Here is a 16,749-nt window from a genome sequence, read left to right as displayed (position 1 = left end):
CCACAGCCACCTGTCAAACTCTTCCATGTAAATGAATGGGACTGTGCCACAACCAAGAGCCAAAAACTTGGCTTGCAGTTGCTGCCCGCCCCCTAATTCAAAATCACTGTTCAGCAATGCAAAAAAGCCAATAACAAAAAGAAAACGGGCATCAGGAGGCCGCAATTTCCAGGTGGCAGATGTCTAGCAGAGAATGTTTCAATGTGGCTTGTAACCATTAGGGAATTTTACATATAATGTAATAATGTGCCTAAATCCAGGGCCTCCAAACTTTTCAATACAAGGTTCACTTCATGTATTTGAAAATTGTTGCAGGCCAAAAAAAATCCCATCAGAGCAATTTTACACCAGAGTTGCCATCAGGGTTACTCTTTATATCACCATCAGCATACCCTTAGATCACAAGTGGAGACCATAGGCAGCCTCTGCTAATCATAATCCTTAATCTGGTTACATTGAGCATATGCCAGCGATTTTAGCTGCAGGCTGGAGAAAATCTTGTAGCAGGCCAGATTTGGCCCAAAGGATGTAGTTTGGAGATCCCTGGCCTATATGAACATTCCATGGCATTAAGCAAATTTACAAAAATAAATTGGTGGAAGAGGGAGATATATAAAACTGTTATGCTGGCTATGAAATTTACAGTCAGATTGTAAACTCTTTTAGATTTATCAAAACTATTCAATTTGAAGAACTTCCAGTCCTCATAGGCGCGGGACTGTGGAGCGGGCGGGATTGACTCGCTGATGCTTTCAGCTGCGCTCTGAGAGGCTAAGCCAGCTGCCCCTCTGGCATCTGGGTGGCTCCAGACATTATGGTCAGAATCCTTGCAGAGCCTGGACTAGCTCTGTGCCGACAGCAGGCTTCAGCTTGCTGTCGGCTGAATCTGGGTTATAAGAGTGTAGAACTAGGTGTACTCTTGTGACCCAGAAGAGAAGAATGGCCAAAAAAGCTTTGACTATACTTCTCAAAATAGAAGAAAGCAGCTGATTGGTTACTATGCATAACTGCTCCAGATTCTGTCTGATCCAATTTTGATAAATTCCCCCCTCTAAAGGGCCGCACACATGGGCCGAATATCGGGCGGTTCAATAGAACCTGAGCGACATTTGGCCTGTGTGTACCTCAGCTAGCCCAGCTTCTGTCGCAGGGGCATGACCGAAAAAGGTTTATCGATTGGCATCTGATCTGCGCTGTCAGCCAATATCTGAGAAGGATGACCAGTGTGTTCTTGTGGGGGGCTGTCCCCATGTCAGAACCCAACAGCTCAGTGGGGAGATCGCTGATAGTGTGTACTAGGCTAGACCTTAAGCTGGCTATATACACTAATTAAAATTAAGCCAGTTCAGCAGGGTCTGGCCGAATTCTAATCAATGTGTGGATGTTCCTTCTCAACAGAAGTCATCCCAGCTAGGAGGAATTCCTCCATTCACCTCGCTTGTATGGATGAAGGAATCTGTTGTTGGCTGTCTGAACAAAAAAGAAAAAAAAAAACCTAACAGTGTATGGCTAGTTTTAGTTATCAGCAAAGCAGAATCCTAGCCATGAACCATTTCAAACGAATAGCAGACTTGTGCTGACATGGCCCCTCCTCAACCTCACAGCCATTCACTGAGAAGATTAGTGCACTGCTGTTTCTCCACCCCTCCTTCTTCAAGCCCTTTATGCATCTGAAAGCAGAGATTATGTGGTTAAAAAAAAGGAAAAATAGGAAATTATCATTTATATCCACAGTACTGTGCAAATGTTTTAGGCAGGTGTAAAGGAATGCTTTAAAGTAAGCATGCATTCAATAATATATATTTTAATTGTTTATTTTTTATGGATTTTAAAAAATGCAAAGTAAGTGAACAGAAGAAAAATCTAAATCAAATCAATATTTGGTGGGACTACCCTTTGGCTAAAAAAGCAGCATCAATATTTACATTTGTACACTTTTTACCCTTGTACAAAGTCAAAGTTTGGAGTTGGATTAGAGTCAGCTGTATGATTAACCAGTTATTCCAAGCAGATGATCATCAATTTCATATGTAGGTTGGAACACAGTCATTATTTGAAACAAAACAGCTTTGTAGGAGGCTTAAAACTGGGCGAGGAACCAAGGAAACTTAATGCAGCAGATGAAAGACACATCATGCTTAGTTTTCCTTCAACATCGGAAGATGGCCAGTAATTCCATCAGCACAAAACTGGCAGAAACTAGTGGGACCCAGGTACACCCATCTATTGTCTGCGACTAGAAGTGGTCTTCATGGAAGAATTGTGGCCAAAAAGCCATACCTGCGACATTGAAACGAGGCTAAGTGACTCAACTATGCACACAAATATTGGGGTGCAGAAAAATGGCAGCAGAAGCTCTGGACTGATAAGTCAAAATTTTAAATATTTGGCTGTAGCAAGAGGCAGTTTGATCACCGAAGGGCTGGAAAGTGGTAAAATAATGAGTGTCTGCCAAGAGTAAAGCATGGTGGAGGTTCCTTGTAAGTTTGGGGCTGCATTTCTGCAAAAAGAGTTGGAGATTTGGTCCGTATCAATGGTGTCCGGACTGCTGAGAAGTACAGGCAAGAAAATTACCCATTATGCCATACCATCAGGAAGGCGTGTGATTGGTCCCAAATTTATTCTACAGCAGGACAATGAACCAAAAAAATAAACCAATGTCATAAGAACTATCTTCAGCGTAACAAAGAACATAGAGTCCTGGAAGTGATGGTTTGGCCCCACAGAGCCCTAAATTCAACATCATTGAGTTTGTCTGAAATAACATGAAGAGACAGAAGACTTTGAAGTAGCCTACATTCATGAAGTAGTTCTCCAAGATGTTTTAGAACAACCTACCTGCGGAGTACCTTCAAAAACTGTGTGCAAGTGTACAGAATTTATGCTGTTTTGAAGGCAAAGGGTGGTCACACCAAATATTGATTCGATTTGGATTACTATACTGTTTATTTACTTTTCATTTTAGGTGGTTGTAAAGGCAAAATGTTTTTTTACATTTATGCATTTTATGCATGTCATAGAATGAGGCTGACAGGCACCAGCTCTCTGCAACCTGAAGACTCAAGGGCTGAGCAATCAGTGGTGTTTGTTCACTCAGTTCTCAGTCTGGAGCTGGTGGGGAAAAGATGCAGCATCAGACCGATGCTGCATCCACCTAGGTGAGAATAGTTTTTTTTTCTCTTTCGTTCATTGAGGGACATGGCTCAAGAATCTTCTTGACCATTGGGTTATGCTGCCTCCTACAGGGGTAGGACACTAGACAGGAAAAAGCTTTACCATGCTTACGGGGCGGTCCCAGGGGGTATACTCCCACTTCCTGCTATAGGAATTCTGTTGTTTTCTGCCTAGTCAGGAGTAAGGACCTAGTTCCTTGCTGGGATCTCTGGTCCTAGCATTTTTTCTTTTTTAAACTGATTTTTTTTCCTCTTTTATTATTTTCTGTTCCTGTGAGTACTACAATCAACTGCTGGACTGGGCGACGGACTGAATATTCTAGATCCTTATGGTCTCCCCAGTCTGGCCAGCGAGCACGTGCAGACCTCCGCTCTAGGCTAGGTTGGCCGCGACATAGCCCCACTGGACAGGGGCTGGCACATACGACCTGGTCCAGGCCTAAGTTGCAGCATCCCCATTCCGATGATGCGGTGGTCTGCCTGGAGCAGTGCCCATCCACTTCCATGGTATGGTAAGTAATGTCCCCCCTTCCCTGTTGGCTTTTCGGGTGGACGTGGGCCCCTCCCTGGGATGGTCGGACCCCTGAGTCCCCCTCCCTTCCCCCCAGCCCCTCTAAATTTCAGTCACCATTACCCCCCGTTCCTTGGTGCGGTTATGAGCTGGCTGTTGGGGGCTGGTTGGAGTTGCTGCTGCTGACTGGGTTTTCCTGGTGCGCAATAGGGGTTGAGCAGGGTTCCCTGGCATCCGGGGGGTTGGTGACTAGGGCAGGGATGTCCTCGTTGCTCCCTGTTGTGGTTGTTGGGCTGGGAGAGTGGATGTTTTACCATCCGCGGGTACGCACCTCACACGGCCGTATCCAGCCAAAAATGTAGGCCGTGGCTTTGCAGTCTACTTGTTGACTGACTGGGCTACTGACCGGGCTGCTGACCGACCTGCTCAACACACTGCTGACCGAGTGGCTGACCGGGTTGCTGACCAAGAGGCTGGCCGGGCTACTGACCGAGCGGCTTACAGTGCTGCTGACCAGACTGCTGACTGGCGGAACCTATGAGGATGGCTGAAGCCACTGCCTCCCGCATGGGCATCCGCCTTCCCCTCCACTGCTCTGGGTGGTCAGCTCCGCTGGGGCTCGCGTCCTATCGGCTGGGCGCCCTCAAAAATTTAGGCCGCGACTTGCGGCCTACCAGGCCATGCGGCCGAGTTAGGCGCCTCTGTTGGGTGAGGGCCTCAGTGACTCTAGCTGAAGCCCCCAACTCTCCCCTTGGGCATCTGCCAGACTGAAGATCTGTGCATTTGGGACTGGGTCTCCCTTTGGTCTCGCCTCAGCTCCTCGAGTCTTCATAAAATTTAGGCTGCGGCTTGCGGCCTGCTGGACCATACGGTCAGCTTGGCACCTCCCTTGATCCAGGTGGCGCTGTGGGGGAGCTTTATTTTTAGTGACAGTCTTGCCGCCATTATTGTGTGGGCGAGGGTACCCTGCCTGCACGTCCACGTCATGTCGGGCAACCCCCCTTTAAGGGGCTATGTCCTCTGAGGAGGGCTCGGAGAGCGACCCCCTTGTTTTTTGCGGGGTCTCATGGGTGGTCCATTTGTGGCCAGCATTCCCCTGCGGGATCGCAGTCGGCGGCCTCCCCTGATTATAATGTCTTGTGGTGAACTTAGTATTTAACGACCCTACTGGGTCTGCATCCACGCACTTCGAGGCCTCTGATAGTGAGGCTGATTTCTCTTCTTCTGCAGCCGCGCATGAAAAGGCGCTGGTGGATGCACTGATTGTATCGGTGTGGGCAACTTTAACATGGAAGATGCAGCTGCTGCTGCTGCGTCGGAGGCGCCAGTCCCCTTTTGGTACCCGCAGCTCCTCAAAAGTGGCAAACATACTCCCTTTTCCTACCGTCTTTGAGGCAATATGGCGGTGCCTAAGCGTTTTGCTAGATGGTATCTCTTTGAGGAGTATCTGTGGAATAAGTGGACAGTCCCACCTGTGGTAGACTCTCAGGTTTTTACAGTGGGGGAGTGTCAGGGTTCAGCAGCAGCTAAGGAGACCAGACACATAGCTACACATGGAAACTAAGACCAAACAATGTAAATAGCCTTAAAGTGAAATTTAATTGCAGTGAAACGTATAAACACGCATACACAGCAACCAGTGGACATAGGTAATACCAGAAAACAAAACCCAACCCCAAAGACAAAAATAGCTAATGAACCAACAACTGACAATCTAGAAATATCTACCATATAAGGGACGGGGTAACAAGGAATACAGGGATGCAAGAAAGAGGGGGGGACATGGGCAGAGAACAGGAGCAAGGCACAGGGGTACAGGATAGATATAACTAAGAATCGGGATAGCGTGAACAAGGCTCTGGCAGCAAGAAGGCAATCAAAATAGTGACGCCCTCGGAAAAGGGAGGAGCAGCCTTAAATAGCCACCTGGAAGCTGAACACTGGTGTAAGTGATCATAGACGTCTGCTGGCTTCTGGGAGACACCTGCTGGTGGACACTGGAACTGCAGCATTCAGCCCAGGGCAACACAGTGCCACCATTAGGTGAACTTAATCCTAACAGGGAGTCTCCGGCTTTTAAAGATCCCTTTGACAGGAGAGCTGAGCCTTTGGTCCGCCACATGTTTACCGGGTTCGGTCCTTAGGCCTTGGTGTCCCAGACTCTGTCGGAGTGGGCAAAGATTTTGCACCAGAATCTGGAGTGGGAACAGCTTCTCCCTGCCTTTGCGGAGCTGGCAGACCAGTTTGTCCAGGGGTTGCAGTTCATCTGTGATGTCTCTCTGGATGTGGCTCCCATAGTCTCAAGGCTGTCCGTGGCAGCAGTGGTCCTTCAGTGCAGGATATGGCTAAGATGCTGGTCTGCGAGCCAGACTTCCAAAAAGGCCTTATCTGATCTTCCCTTTGTGGGGATCGCGTGTTCAGATCCTCCCTGGATGATATCATTAAGCAAGATCTAAAGACAAGGGATCTAAGTCTGTAAGGACCTCCTCCGGAGGTTTCAATAGGTCCTGGCCTGGGTAGCCAAGAGCAGGTCCTTCTGGACCCGTGGACCTCCCTGATTCAAGACAGGTGGGTCTACGAGCTGATTTGGTCAGGGTACAAGATCACATTTTGGGCTAATCCTCCAGAGAGGTTCTTTCCTTCCAACCTGCGCTTATCCCCAGACCGCCTACGAGGTCTTTTCAGGGCGGTGCAAGACTTGCTACTACAAGGGGTGATTGTTCCGGTTCCAGAATCAGAAAGCTTTGAAGGGTTTTCTTCAAACCTGTTTACAGTTCCCAGGAGGGAAGACAAGGTATGTCCAATCCTAGACCTCAAAGCTCTGAAAAAGCTCGGGTAAAGATATTCTGAATGGAGTCCATCCGTACGGTAGTGGCACCCCTACATCAAGGGAATCTTCTGGCCTCTATCGATATCAAGGACCCTTACCTTCATATTCAGTCATCCGCGCTTCCTCCTCTTTGCCGTGGGCGAGGAGCATTATCAATTTGTGGCATTACCCTTTGGTCTCGCCTCAGCTCCTCGGGTCTTCATAAAGTGTTGGCTCCGGTGTTGGCATTGTTGCACCAGCAGAGGATTGCGGTACTAGAAAATCTGAATGATCATCTTCTGTGAGCAGAGTCTCCAACTGCTCTGACAGACAACCTGGAGATTACTGTGCGGACTTTGCAGGAGTTTGGTTGGAAATTGAATTTCTAGAAATCTGCTCTGGTTCCGTCCACCAAGTTGGACTTTTTGGGTCTGCCTCTGGACTCGGCCTCAGCCAGGGTGTTTCTCCCATGGGACAAGCTCCCAAAGCTGCAGGATGCAATTTGGCTCCTGTTGTCATTTCTCAGGACTTGCATGCGGGTGCTGGGCCTGATGGTGTCTACCTTCGAGGCACAGTTCCACACAAGAATTCTGCAAAGGGAGATGCTTACCAGCTGGGACAAGAATCCACAGTTTCTAGATAATCTGATCCTGTTTTAGCCGGGGTGGGAGAGGGTCCCTGATTTGGTGCTTCCGCAGGGAAAATGTTTCCTTCCCCTGTACTGGACAGTGGTCACCACAGATGCCAGCCTGCCCTGGTGGGGTGGCGTTCTGGGCATCAGACTTTGTCTGGCTCATTGGACGAATCACCTTCAGGGGTGTTGGGTAAGGTTTCAATCAGACAAGGCCACGGCCGTGGCTTATGTGAATCACCAATGTCACCATTGGCGGCTCTGGAAGTAGCCGACATTCTAAGATGGGCAGAACGCTTTACTCCAGCCCTCTCTGCTGTGCATATTCGAGGGGTGAAAAATTTGGCAGGCGAATTATCTCAGTTGTCAGGCATTGGACCACGGAGAATGGTCACTTCATCTGGAGGTGTTTCATCAGCTGCGTCTCCGGTGGGGAACTCACGAGGTGGACCTGTTGGCCTCTTGTCTCAACAGGAAGGTGCAGTGGTTTGTGGAATGTTCTTGGGATCCTCTGGCCAACGCCACAGATGCCCTGGTGGCTCCTTAGGGCCAGTATCGTCTGAGATACGCCTTTCCCTCTCTAAAAACTTCTGCCAAGACTCCTGTGAAGGATCGAGGCAGAAGGGATTCTGGCCATCCTAGTGGTTCCAGACTGGCCTCACCCGTCTTGGTACGCGTGGTTAATGTGACAGGGCATCTCAAGTCCACAGGATGCCCTCAGTTTTTGCCTGCATGGGTGCCCTGGGTCTAATGGTAGTCTCTTTCCCTCATGCAACTCAACATTCTGTAATCGTGGAACCAATGAACTTAGCCAGATTCTCCCTGACATGGTGGATTTAGGAGGTAGGGAAACCTTTTCTTCCACAGTCATGCCTGGAGAGCGGTCCTAAACACCTTTTTAATACAGGAGGCTTAGTCACCAGTGGAGGGTCTCCTAATCAATGCTCTGAAACTGAGTGATTTGGTTATCCCTTCAATGCTGGACTTCTGTTGCGAGGACTTCCAACAAAAATACAGTAATACAATGCCATGGCTGTGGCACACCTCAATAATAAAGTATGATGTTATGGTGCTCTAAGGGTAGCAGACTTGATCCTCTCTTGGGCAGGACTCATGTTCCAACCTTGTCCACTGTTCACATCCCAGGAATTTAAAATTGGTAGGTGCCTGGATCTGGGGTGATTGGCCCTTCATCTGAACGTCCAGATTCAACAACAAACTGGACAAATTTCAGTCAATTTCAGCAACCCTTGGCCTTTGCAGTAATAACGCCCCTCCAGATTGCCCCTTGCTTACTTCTACGCATCAAGAAGGAGGGCAATGATTTTCATTGTACCAGACTTGCCCAGGATAATGTTGTATTCATCATATTCAAGCTCTTGCTAAACACTCCATTGGCTCTTCTGTATTGTCTGGACCTCCTGTCCCAAGGGCCAGGGTTCCATCCTGCTTCTTAGTGCTGGCTTTGGTGGCAGAGCTGTTTAAGCAATGGCCCTGATGGACAGGTGCCTTTCAGATTCTGTCATTCTTACCCTCTTGATGGCTAGTAAGTAAATTTCTTGTCAAGTCTACCACTGCACCTAAAGGACCTATTTTGCTTGGTGCAAGTCGTGGAACTTTCATCCTAGAAAGCACTCTGTGGAAGGTACTCTCTCTTCCTTTGTTTGGTCAGGATTAAAAACTGGGCTTCAGTACCGTAAAGGACAAATCTCAGCCTTTCACCTCTCACTCTCTAATAAATGCCTTTGTTTAGGGAGTGGCACACATCTCTCCCATCTGTTGTTTTCTTTGCATCCCCTCTTGGGCTCTCAATTTATGGATCTTTATAAACTGCCCTTTGATCCTACTAGGGATATTCCATGTGAGGAGAGTCTCTGAGTTGGCAGTCTTATCCTGTAAAGAGCCTTTCTTAGTGTTGCAGAAGGACAAAGTTTTTTTGAGGCCCAAGGCCACCTTACTCCCAAAGAGCTCTGACTTCAGTCATATTTGGGATATTGTCCTTCCTTATATCCTGCTCCGAAGCATCCTAAGGAAATTTATATGGTTTGTGCATTGAAAGTTTACATCTCAGCTACTGCTGATATTAGGATATTGGAGTCACTCTTTGTGCTTCCTGAGGGTTCCAACAAGGGTCTCCCTCCTTCTCATTCCACACTTCAAACAAGTTATCGTTACAGCCTTTAGTCTGAAGGATAGGGTTCCACTCTTCCTTGTTAAAGCACATTCTACAAAATCTGTAGAGCTTCATGGGCTTTTTAACATCAGGCATCTGTTTCTTGGATTTGCTTGCTGGGCTTCTGATCACATGTTGTTGATTCTTCATGAAAAATTACAGTTTTATATCTTTGTTTGAAGCCTGAAATGTGGTAAAAGGTCGCAAAGTTCAAGGGGGCCGAATACTTTCGCAAGGCACTGTACATGCAATACCACAATGCAGAAATATTAATTGGACCTAAAAAAAATCTGGAGCATATTTTGATTACAATTCTCACCCTAAAACTGCTTTCTTGTTTCTTCCACTACATCAAGTAGAATAGTAAATGTAATGACAACTTATTGAAATTTGAAAGTTTTCAGTATGTATGTATTGTAACTTTTATGTTCCGCAGATGCAAGAGTGACTCCATGGCTAAGATGTCCTCTATCAAGATTGTTCATTTATTCACCCTTCTGAGCTTTGCACTTCTCATCTCTAAAGCGCAAGAAAATAATGAGAGGCCTATAATAGGTAAGGTGTCATCGTTTTGTCTGTATAGCTCTTTTGTGTGTGCTGTGCAATCCTAATATAACAAAACAAGGGGGGAAACACTGATATATATATTTATTACTGCACAAAATAAACAGTGCTACACGTTAGTTAGCTCTCACACCATGCAATAACATGCAGAGTAATACAGAACTGTGGCATCATGTCATGCATAGGTTTAAAATTATACTAAAAAAATAAAGAGACTGACAATGCAACACTGTGGCCTCTGTGCTGATATGCGATTTCTGTGTACTGTGCTGTGTATTATCATCACTATATTACTAAAGCTGATTTGTTGTTGCAAACGTGGCCATTTTAAATAGTTATTTTAACATGCACATTTATTCTTCATGGCTGTGAAGTTCATCAGTGTTACAGCACACATCTGCATAATTCTGCCAAAGCCAAAAGGTTGAAGTGTCATTCCCCTTTAATCCAAACCTTTACTAAAAATCATGTTGTGAATGAAAATATTATAAAGCACTACCTTAGCCACATAACCTTAAACACTTAAATAAAACACACTATTCTAAATTAGCCATTTTTTAAGAACAGGCAAACTTTTCTAGTCACCAATAAAATAAAGGGAATTATGACCCATCTGTAAATTCCTTATCTTGGAGTGGAGGACACAGACTTGTAGCCATAGACTATTGCAGTGATGGCGAACCTTGGCACCCCAGATGTTTTGGAACTACATTTCCCATGATGTACACTGCAGAGTGCATGAGAATCATGGGAAATGTAGCTCCAAAACTTCTGGGGTGCCAAGGTTCACCATCACTGGACTATGGGTTATATGCAGTCTACCTTCAGGTGACTCAACACTAGCAAAGAACTTTGCTAAGGCTGCCCCAAGTGCACGCTCATATAACCCCACCCATTCTGTGAAAATACCGTTTTTTGGCAAAGGGAGACCACAGGAAACAGAGGGGACGGCCATGTGTCCCATACTGTGCTCCAAGATCAGGAATTTACAGGCAAGTCAAAATTCTTCAACGCTATAGTAAATTTTAGACATGAAATTTGAACAAAGCTCATCCTTTTGTATTGTGTGCTTATCTCTAATCAAAGCACTGGGTGTAATTTCTCTCTGCAGCCTTGTTCCTTTATTATCTGCATGATTCACTTCTAACAGCTTTTTTTGACTCCAAGAAAGAATTGGTGATAGGTGATGAGAGCTCTAGTACACAGCCTGTAATTGACAGCCACAGCTGTGCATGTTCCCTGTGTACGCTTATTAGGGGGTGTCTCTTCCCTTCAATCTGGGCTCGTGGCTTTCCTTACTAAGCTCTGCAATGTGAGACTTCAGTTCCCCATCCCCTGCTTTTTAGAGCTGAGAGATGCTGTGTAAAATGTATGTTTTGGAAGGCTGTAGAGAAGAGAGGACTGCAGATAACATGGTACAACCTATGTAAGAGGATTTATTTAATCTCTGTGTTTCATCTGAGACTAGTCACTTCACTGGGTATATGCGAGGGTTTACAACTACTTTAACCGAATTGTACAGTACAAGACACAGGGCCGGAATCATAGACAATGGGACATCCTCAAGCAATAAACTGAGGGTGGACAACAACATAACAAATTGAACAAGCTTAAAAAACAAAGGAAGAACCCGAAAGAACTGCTCGGATGTCATCTTGTGGTTGAAGCTCACATCACCTGAGGCCTGAACATCCACCACATGAAACCTGGAGAATATGTAAGCAGAGGACTAGGAGGCTTCATTCCAAATCTGAGATACAGATGCTTGATGCTGGAACACCCAAGAGACACCAACAGATCCATTGGAATGAGCTCTCGTAGGGAAAAGAGAGGAGCATCGTCTCTAAGGATGTAAACCCAGGAAATAAGTTGTCTGATCCAATAGACAATGGTGGAGTAGGAGGCAGGATATCCTCTGAGAGGCTGTAGGGAGGACAAAAAGGGACTCTGTAATGCAAATAGAAGCTGTAGTTGCTAAGTAGACCATGAGAGGGATGACATCTAAGCAGTGCAGAGACATTTTCTTGGTGTATTTCAAAGCAGAACAGAGGGAAAGCAAGAGAATATCCTAATTGAGGTGAAACAAAGAAACCACCCAGTAAAAAAAGAAAAGTTTGGTCTCAAGACCACCTTGTCTTTGTGGAGTATAAGAAAATGCTTTTACAAGAAAGAATCAGCAGCTCAGAAACAAGCCTAGCAGCCTAATGTAATGACTACTAGAAAGGCAACTTTGCATGTCAGATCTCCCAAAGAGGCATCTCTGATCATCTTAAAGCGGAGTTCCGGGCAGAGAAACGTTTTTTTGTTGAACATACCCCCGGGACAGTCAGGGCTAGCACATTCCACAATGGCTAGCCTCTGATCTGTCCCGGTTCGCACTTACCTTTTAGAAGAAATACTTACTTAGAAATTTTCTTCCACAGCGTTTCCATCTCGGTTGTGGGCAGCTGAAGCCGGCGCGGTCCTCTTCTCTATCTTCTTCCGCGTCTTCGTGTCCCAGAATGCACTGCACCGGCCCCTCTCGTCACTTCCGGCGCGGCGCCGCATTCCTAAACAGCTTCTGGGCATGCCCAGAAGCTGTTTAGCAGGGGAATGCGGCGTCGCCCGGAAATGACGAGTGGGGCCGGTGCGGCGCATTGATTCCTGGGAGCTATGACGTTTAGCTCCCAGGAATCATCGCGAGGCAGGAAGTGACGGGGTGAGCCTCGGCGCTGGAGGAGGAAGCTGTCATAGGTGAGTATTTACGATCGTCAATAAAAAGGTGAGTAAACAAAAAAAATTAAAATAACTATCCAATTCCTTTTCAGGTGCGGCATACCTAGCGGAGGGGCACAAAAAAAAAAAATCTTTTTTGTGCCCGGAACTCCGCTTTAAGGGAGGGGTTTCTGGTGTATCGAGAGCACTAAATTCAGAACTCAAATTGAAGGATTAATATAAACAACTCCCTTAGGAAAAGAATAGAATAAAGACTGTGGGGAAAGAGGTTTCTGAAAAGGAATTGATAAGGCAGAAACCTTGAAGGTAATCGGAACCAGGTCAAGAGTAGTTTGAAGAAAGGATAAGGTACATACAACAGAGTACTCTTTGGGGTACAGTATACAGTATCTCACAAAAGTGAGTACACCCCTCGCATTTTTGTAAATATTTTATTATATCTTTTCATGTGACAACACTGAAGAAATTACCCTTTGCTCCAATGTAAAGGAGTGATTGTACAGCTTATATAACAGTGTACATTTGCTGTCTCTTTAAAATAATTCAACGCACAGCCAATAATCTCTAAACCTCTGGCAACAAAAGTGAGTACTTCCCTAAGTGAAAATGTCCAAATTGGGCCCAATTAGCCATTTTCTTTCCCCGGTGTCATATGACTCGTTAGTATTACAAGGTCTCAGGTGTGAATGGGGAGCAGGTGTGTTAAATTGAGTGTTATCACTCTCACTCTCTCATACTGGTCACTGGAAGCTCAACATGGCACCTCATGGCAAATAACTCTCTGAGGATCTAAAAAAAAAGATTTGTTGCTCTACCTAAAGATGGCCTAGGCTATAAGAAGATTGCCAAGACCCTGAAACTGAGCTGCAGCATGGTGGCCAAGACCATACAGTGGTTTAATAGGACAGGTTCTAATCAGAACAGGCCTCGACATTGTCGACCAAAGAGGTTGAGTGCACGTGCTCAGCATCATATCCAGAGGTTGACTGTTTGGGAAATAGACGTATGAGTGCTGCCAGCATTGCTGCAGAGGTTGAAGGGGTGGGGGGGTCAGCCTCTCAGTGCTCAGACCATACGCCACACACTGCATCAAACTGGTTTGCATGGCTGTTGTCCCAGAAGAAAGCCTCTTCTAACGATTATGCACACGAAAGCCAGCAAACAGTTTGCTGAAGATAAGCAGACTAAGGACATGGATTACTGAAACCATGTCCTGTGGTCCAATGAGACCAAGAAAAACGTATTTGGTTCAGATGGTGTCAAGCGTGTGTGGCGGTAACCAGGTGAGGAGTACAAAGACAAGTGTGTCTTGCCTACAGTCAAGCATGGAGGTGGGAGTGTCATGGTCTGGGGCTGCATGAGTGCTGCCGGCACTGGGGAGCTACAGTTCGTTGAGGGAACCATGAATGCCAACGTGTATTGTAACATACGTACTGAAGCAGAGCATGATTCCCTCTGGGCCACATCATGAACGTTTGGATGACAGCTTAAAATAGGTGAGCTGGCAGAAAATCATAATGTAGGGTTACAAACCCTTTAAATAGTGTGCTGTGTACAGGTGCAAAATGAAAGTGGATAAAAAAGCCTAAACCATATTTTACCTTAATGCATTCCTTGCATTATGGGAAAATGTTTAGGCATCAGTATCCCCCCCCCCCACCCCCTTTTACTTATCTGAGCCCTCATTTCATCCAGTGCTGTGCCCATCTGTAGCTCTTCCCTGACCTCACTTCCTGGTCTTTTGCAGTTTGCGCAGCATGACCTAAATCAACTTGAATGGAGCCCAAAGAATCATCAAAGCAACTACTGTGAAGGCTAGAAGAACCCTTATCCTTGCTACAAATCTCTGCAGTTTGCTGTTGAATTTGGAAGCTAGGATGTCTACATCTGGTTCCCCCTCCATTTACCCAGATTCTGAAAGATCAAAGACCATTCCACTGGGTCTATACGTGGTTGGTTTAGGATGTCCACCTGTCAATTGTCCACACTGGGGATGTGGATGGCAGAATAGGCTGGAATGTGAATTTCCACCCAGGAGTTGATCAATATGGTTTCTCTAAGGACAACTTGACAATGGTGCTTATTTGGTTTATGTAAGCCACTGCTGTGGCATTTTCTGACTATACCCTGAGTGATCTTGCAAATGGTGGGAGTCCAGTGCAGTAGGGTTAATTTTAATTTCTGGTTAATTTCCAGAATGTTGATGGGGAATCTTAACTGCATTGAAGACCAGGTCCTCTGGCCAGTTAGGGTGGTGTAAACTCCCCTTTTGCCAACCAGTAGGTGGGTGTCTATTATTAGCACCTTCCATGGCATGGGAAGGAATGGCTTTCCTGACTCCAATGCACGGTTTCAAATCCACCATGCCAAGGAGAGAATTGTCTGGCTGGATAGACACATGGCATGGTCCAGAGAGTCAATCTGTTTGTTCCAGGAGGTGAAGATGTTGACTTAAAAAGTGTAATTGGGCAAAGGGGACTCGTTAGGCCCAGAAGTTTCATGGAGAAATAAACTGAGTGGTGCCTTCTGGATATGCTGGACTACATGTGGGACCTTAAGGAGGCAATATTTTCTAAGGGAAGGAAAATTCTGGTTTTGGCTGCATTCATAATTGGAACCCAGGTACTGGGAAAAGGCCCTGGCACTATTACATTTACTCTGGCATGTGAGGCGATATTTAACATTTCATGATGATTGGACGGAGGACCAAAAAAGTCACCACCTCACATACATACAGACTGGAAACTGGTAATTGTGGAACTTTTCAGGTACAAAAAAGAAAAAAAAAAAAACTTGCATTTCACACCGTAAAAAAAAAAAACATTGTGCAATGATTTGACAATAAAATATATCACACAAAATAGAGGTCATATTTACTTAATTAGTACACATAGCACAAAACCATTCTTGAATCCAAATTGCAAGTGTCTCCACATGTTACCATACATATAGTTGCTTTAACGTGTTTTGCGGCTAGCTATATCATAAAGGCATGCTATGCAGACACGCACATCTGTCCATTGTAGAATCTTGGAATTTACAAGATCCCGACAAGGAAGATCCCCCCCCAAAAAATACTCCACTCTTATTGACCAGAAGGGGCCATGGATGTGGACTGCAGGTGAGTAAGAAAGGAAGGTAGGGTACTGTACTGATATTTTACTAAAACCAATAAGTTAAAGCAACCACTAGAGGGCGCCCATATACTGTGGCTTTGGAAACATGAATGAAAACTACCATCCAAAGTTTGTATTTTTGATGTGTGCCAGTATTTGTATCCATGAGCTCCAAACAGAGTGGAGACATCCTAAGACAGGAAGTGTGTTACTGATCGGATCACTGGGTGAAAAAAAAGGAACAAATGCAGCCACCACATTTAGGGACTGATAAGCTGCAATATATAACAATTTTGTTTTTGGGTAAAAAACTGCATAAAAGTCTGTCCAAACCCAATTACTAAAATGTCATATAATTTTAAATATGTACGTTACAACATTGCTTATACTTTTTTTAATATCTAAGGCTTTAATGAAAATATTACCTGGTAATCCTGCCTTAAAATACTTTATTCAGCCACAGGCTGCATTGTCAACTCTGTCATATACACCCCTGGCAAAAATTGCAAGTGCCCATGTTCACACACATCACATGGTCCACTGATGTCACTATCAGGAAGCAGCTCCTAGGCAATGATGCACAGCCAACGTTGGAGTAAAAGCATCTACACAGGAAATTGCTGAAATATGCCAGAGGAGAGCAGCAACACTGAGATGCAAAAACAGGTGAAAAAACTTAAAAACACTGTTTTATGAAAAAAAAATCTATTTTTTATGCTGTACAGTGCCTTAGCAAGCTAAACGTCATCAAGTTAGAGTTTAGATCTCCTTTAATTGTATTTATAGACGCAGCATAAATTCTTCTCCATTTGTCTTCATTAGGGATTATAACTCAGGAGGTGTCAGATAAAGTTTTCTTCCAGTTTGGGAAAACCTACATTGCAGACTCTTATGTGAAATATTTAGAGTCCGCTGGCTGCAGAGTAGTTCCGATCAGGTGAGTACATATTAATACTGATATCAGACAACAAAATACAGAGCTAAAAAAAATGCTGTAGTGCAATAAAGAAAAAAGTGCATGAAACTAACAAATATAATACTGGCTGACCATAATGAA

The 16,749-nt window shown here is 45.2% G+C and overlaps 1 protein-coding gene across 1 annotated transcript in view; it reads left to right on the top strand.

Moving 5' to 3' along the window:
• LOC309551984 (gamma-glutamyl hydrolase-like) overlaps positions 1-16,749 on the top strand; it is a 64,928-nt gene that overhangs the window by 12,886 nt on the left and 35,293 nt on the right. Inside the window, exons 2-3 of the mRNA XM_082252726.1 lie at positions 9,734-9,852; positions 16,515-16,629. Coding sequence (XP_082108852.1) covers positions 9,734-9,852; positions 16,515-16,629 — 234 coding nt within the window. The remainder of the gene's footprint in view (positions 1-9,733; positions 9,853-16,514; positions 16,630-16,749) is intronic.

The sequence above is a fragment of the Pelophylax lessonae genome (genome assembly GCF_965119305.1).
Source record: "Pelophylax lessonae genome assembly, chromosome: 4".
Lineage (NCBI taxonomy): Eukaryota > Metazoa > Chordata > Amphibia > Anura > Ranidae > Pelophylax > Pelophylax lessonae.
The sequence above is the reverse complement of the archived record's forward strand: the minus strand, read 5'-3'. Positions and strand labels throughout refer to the sequence as shown.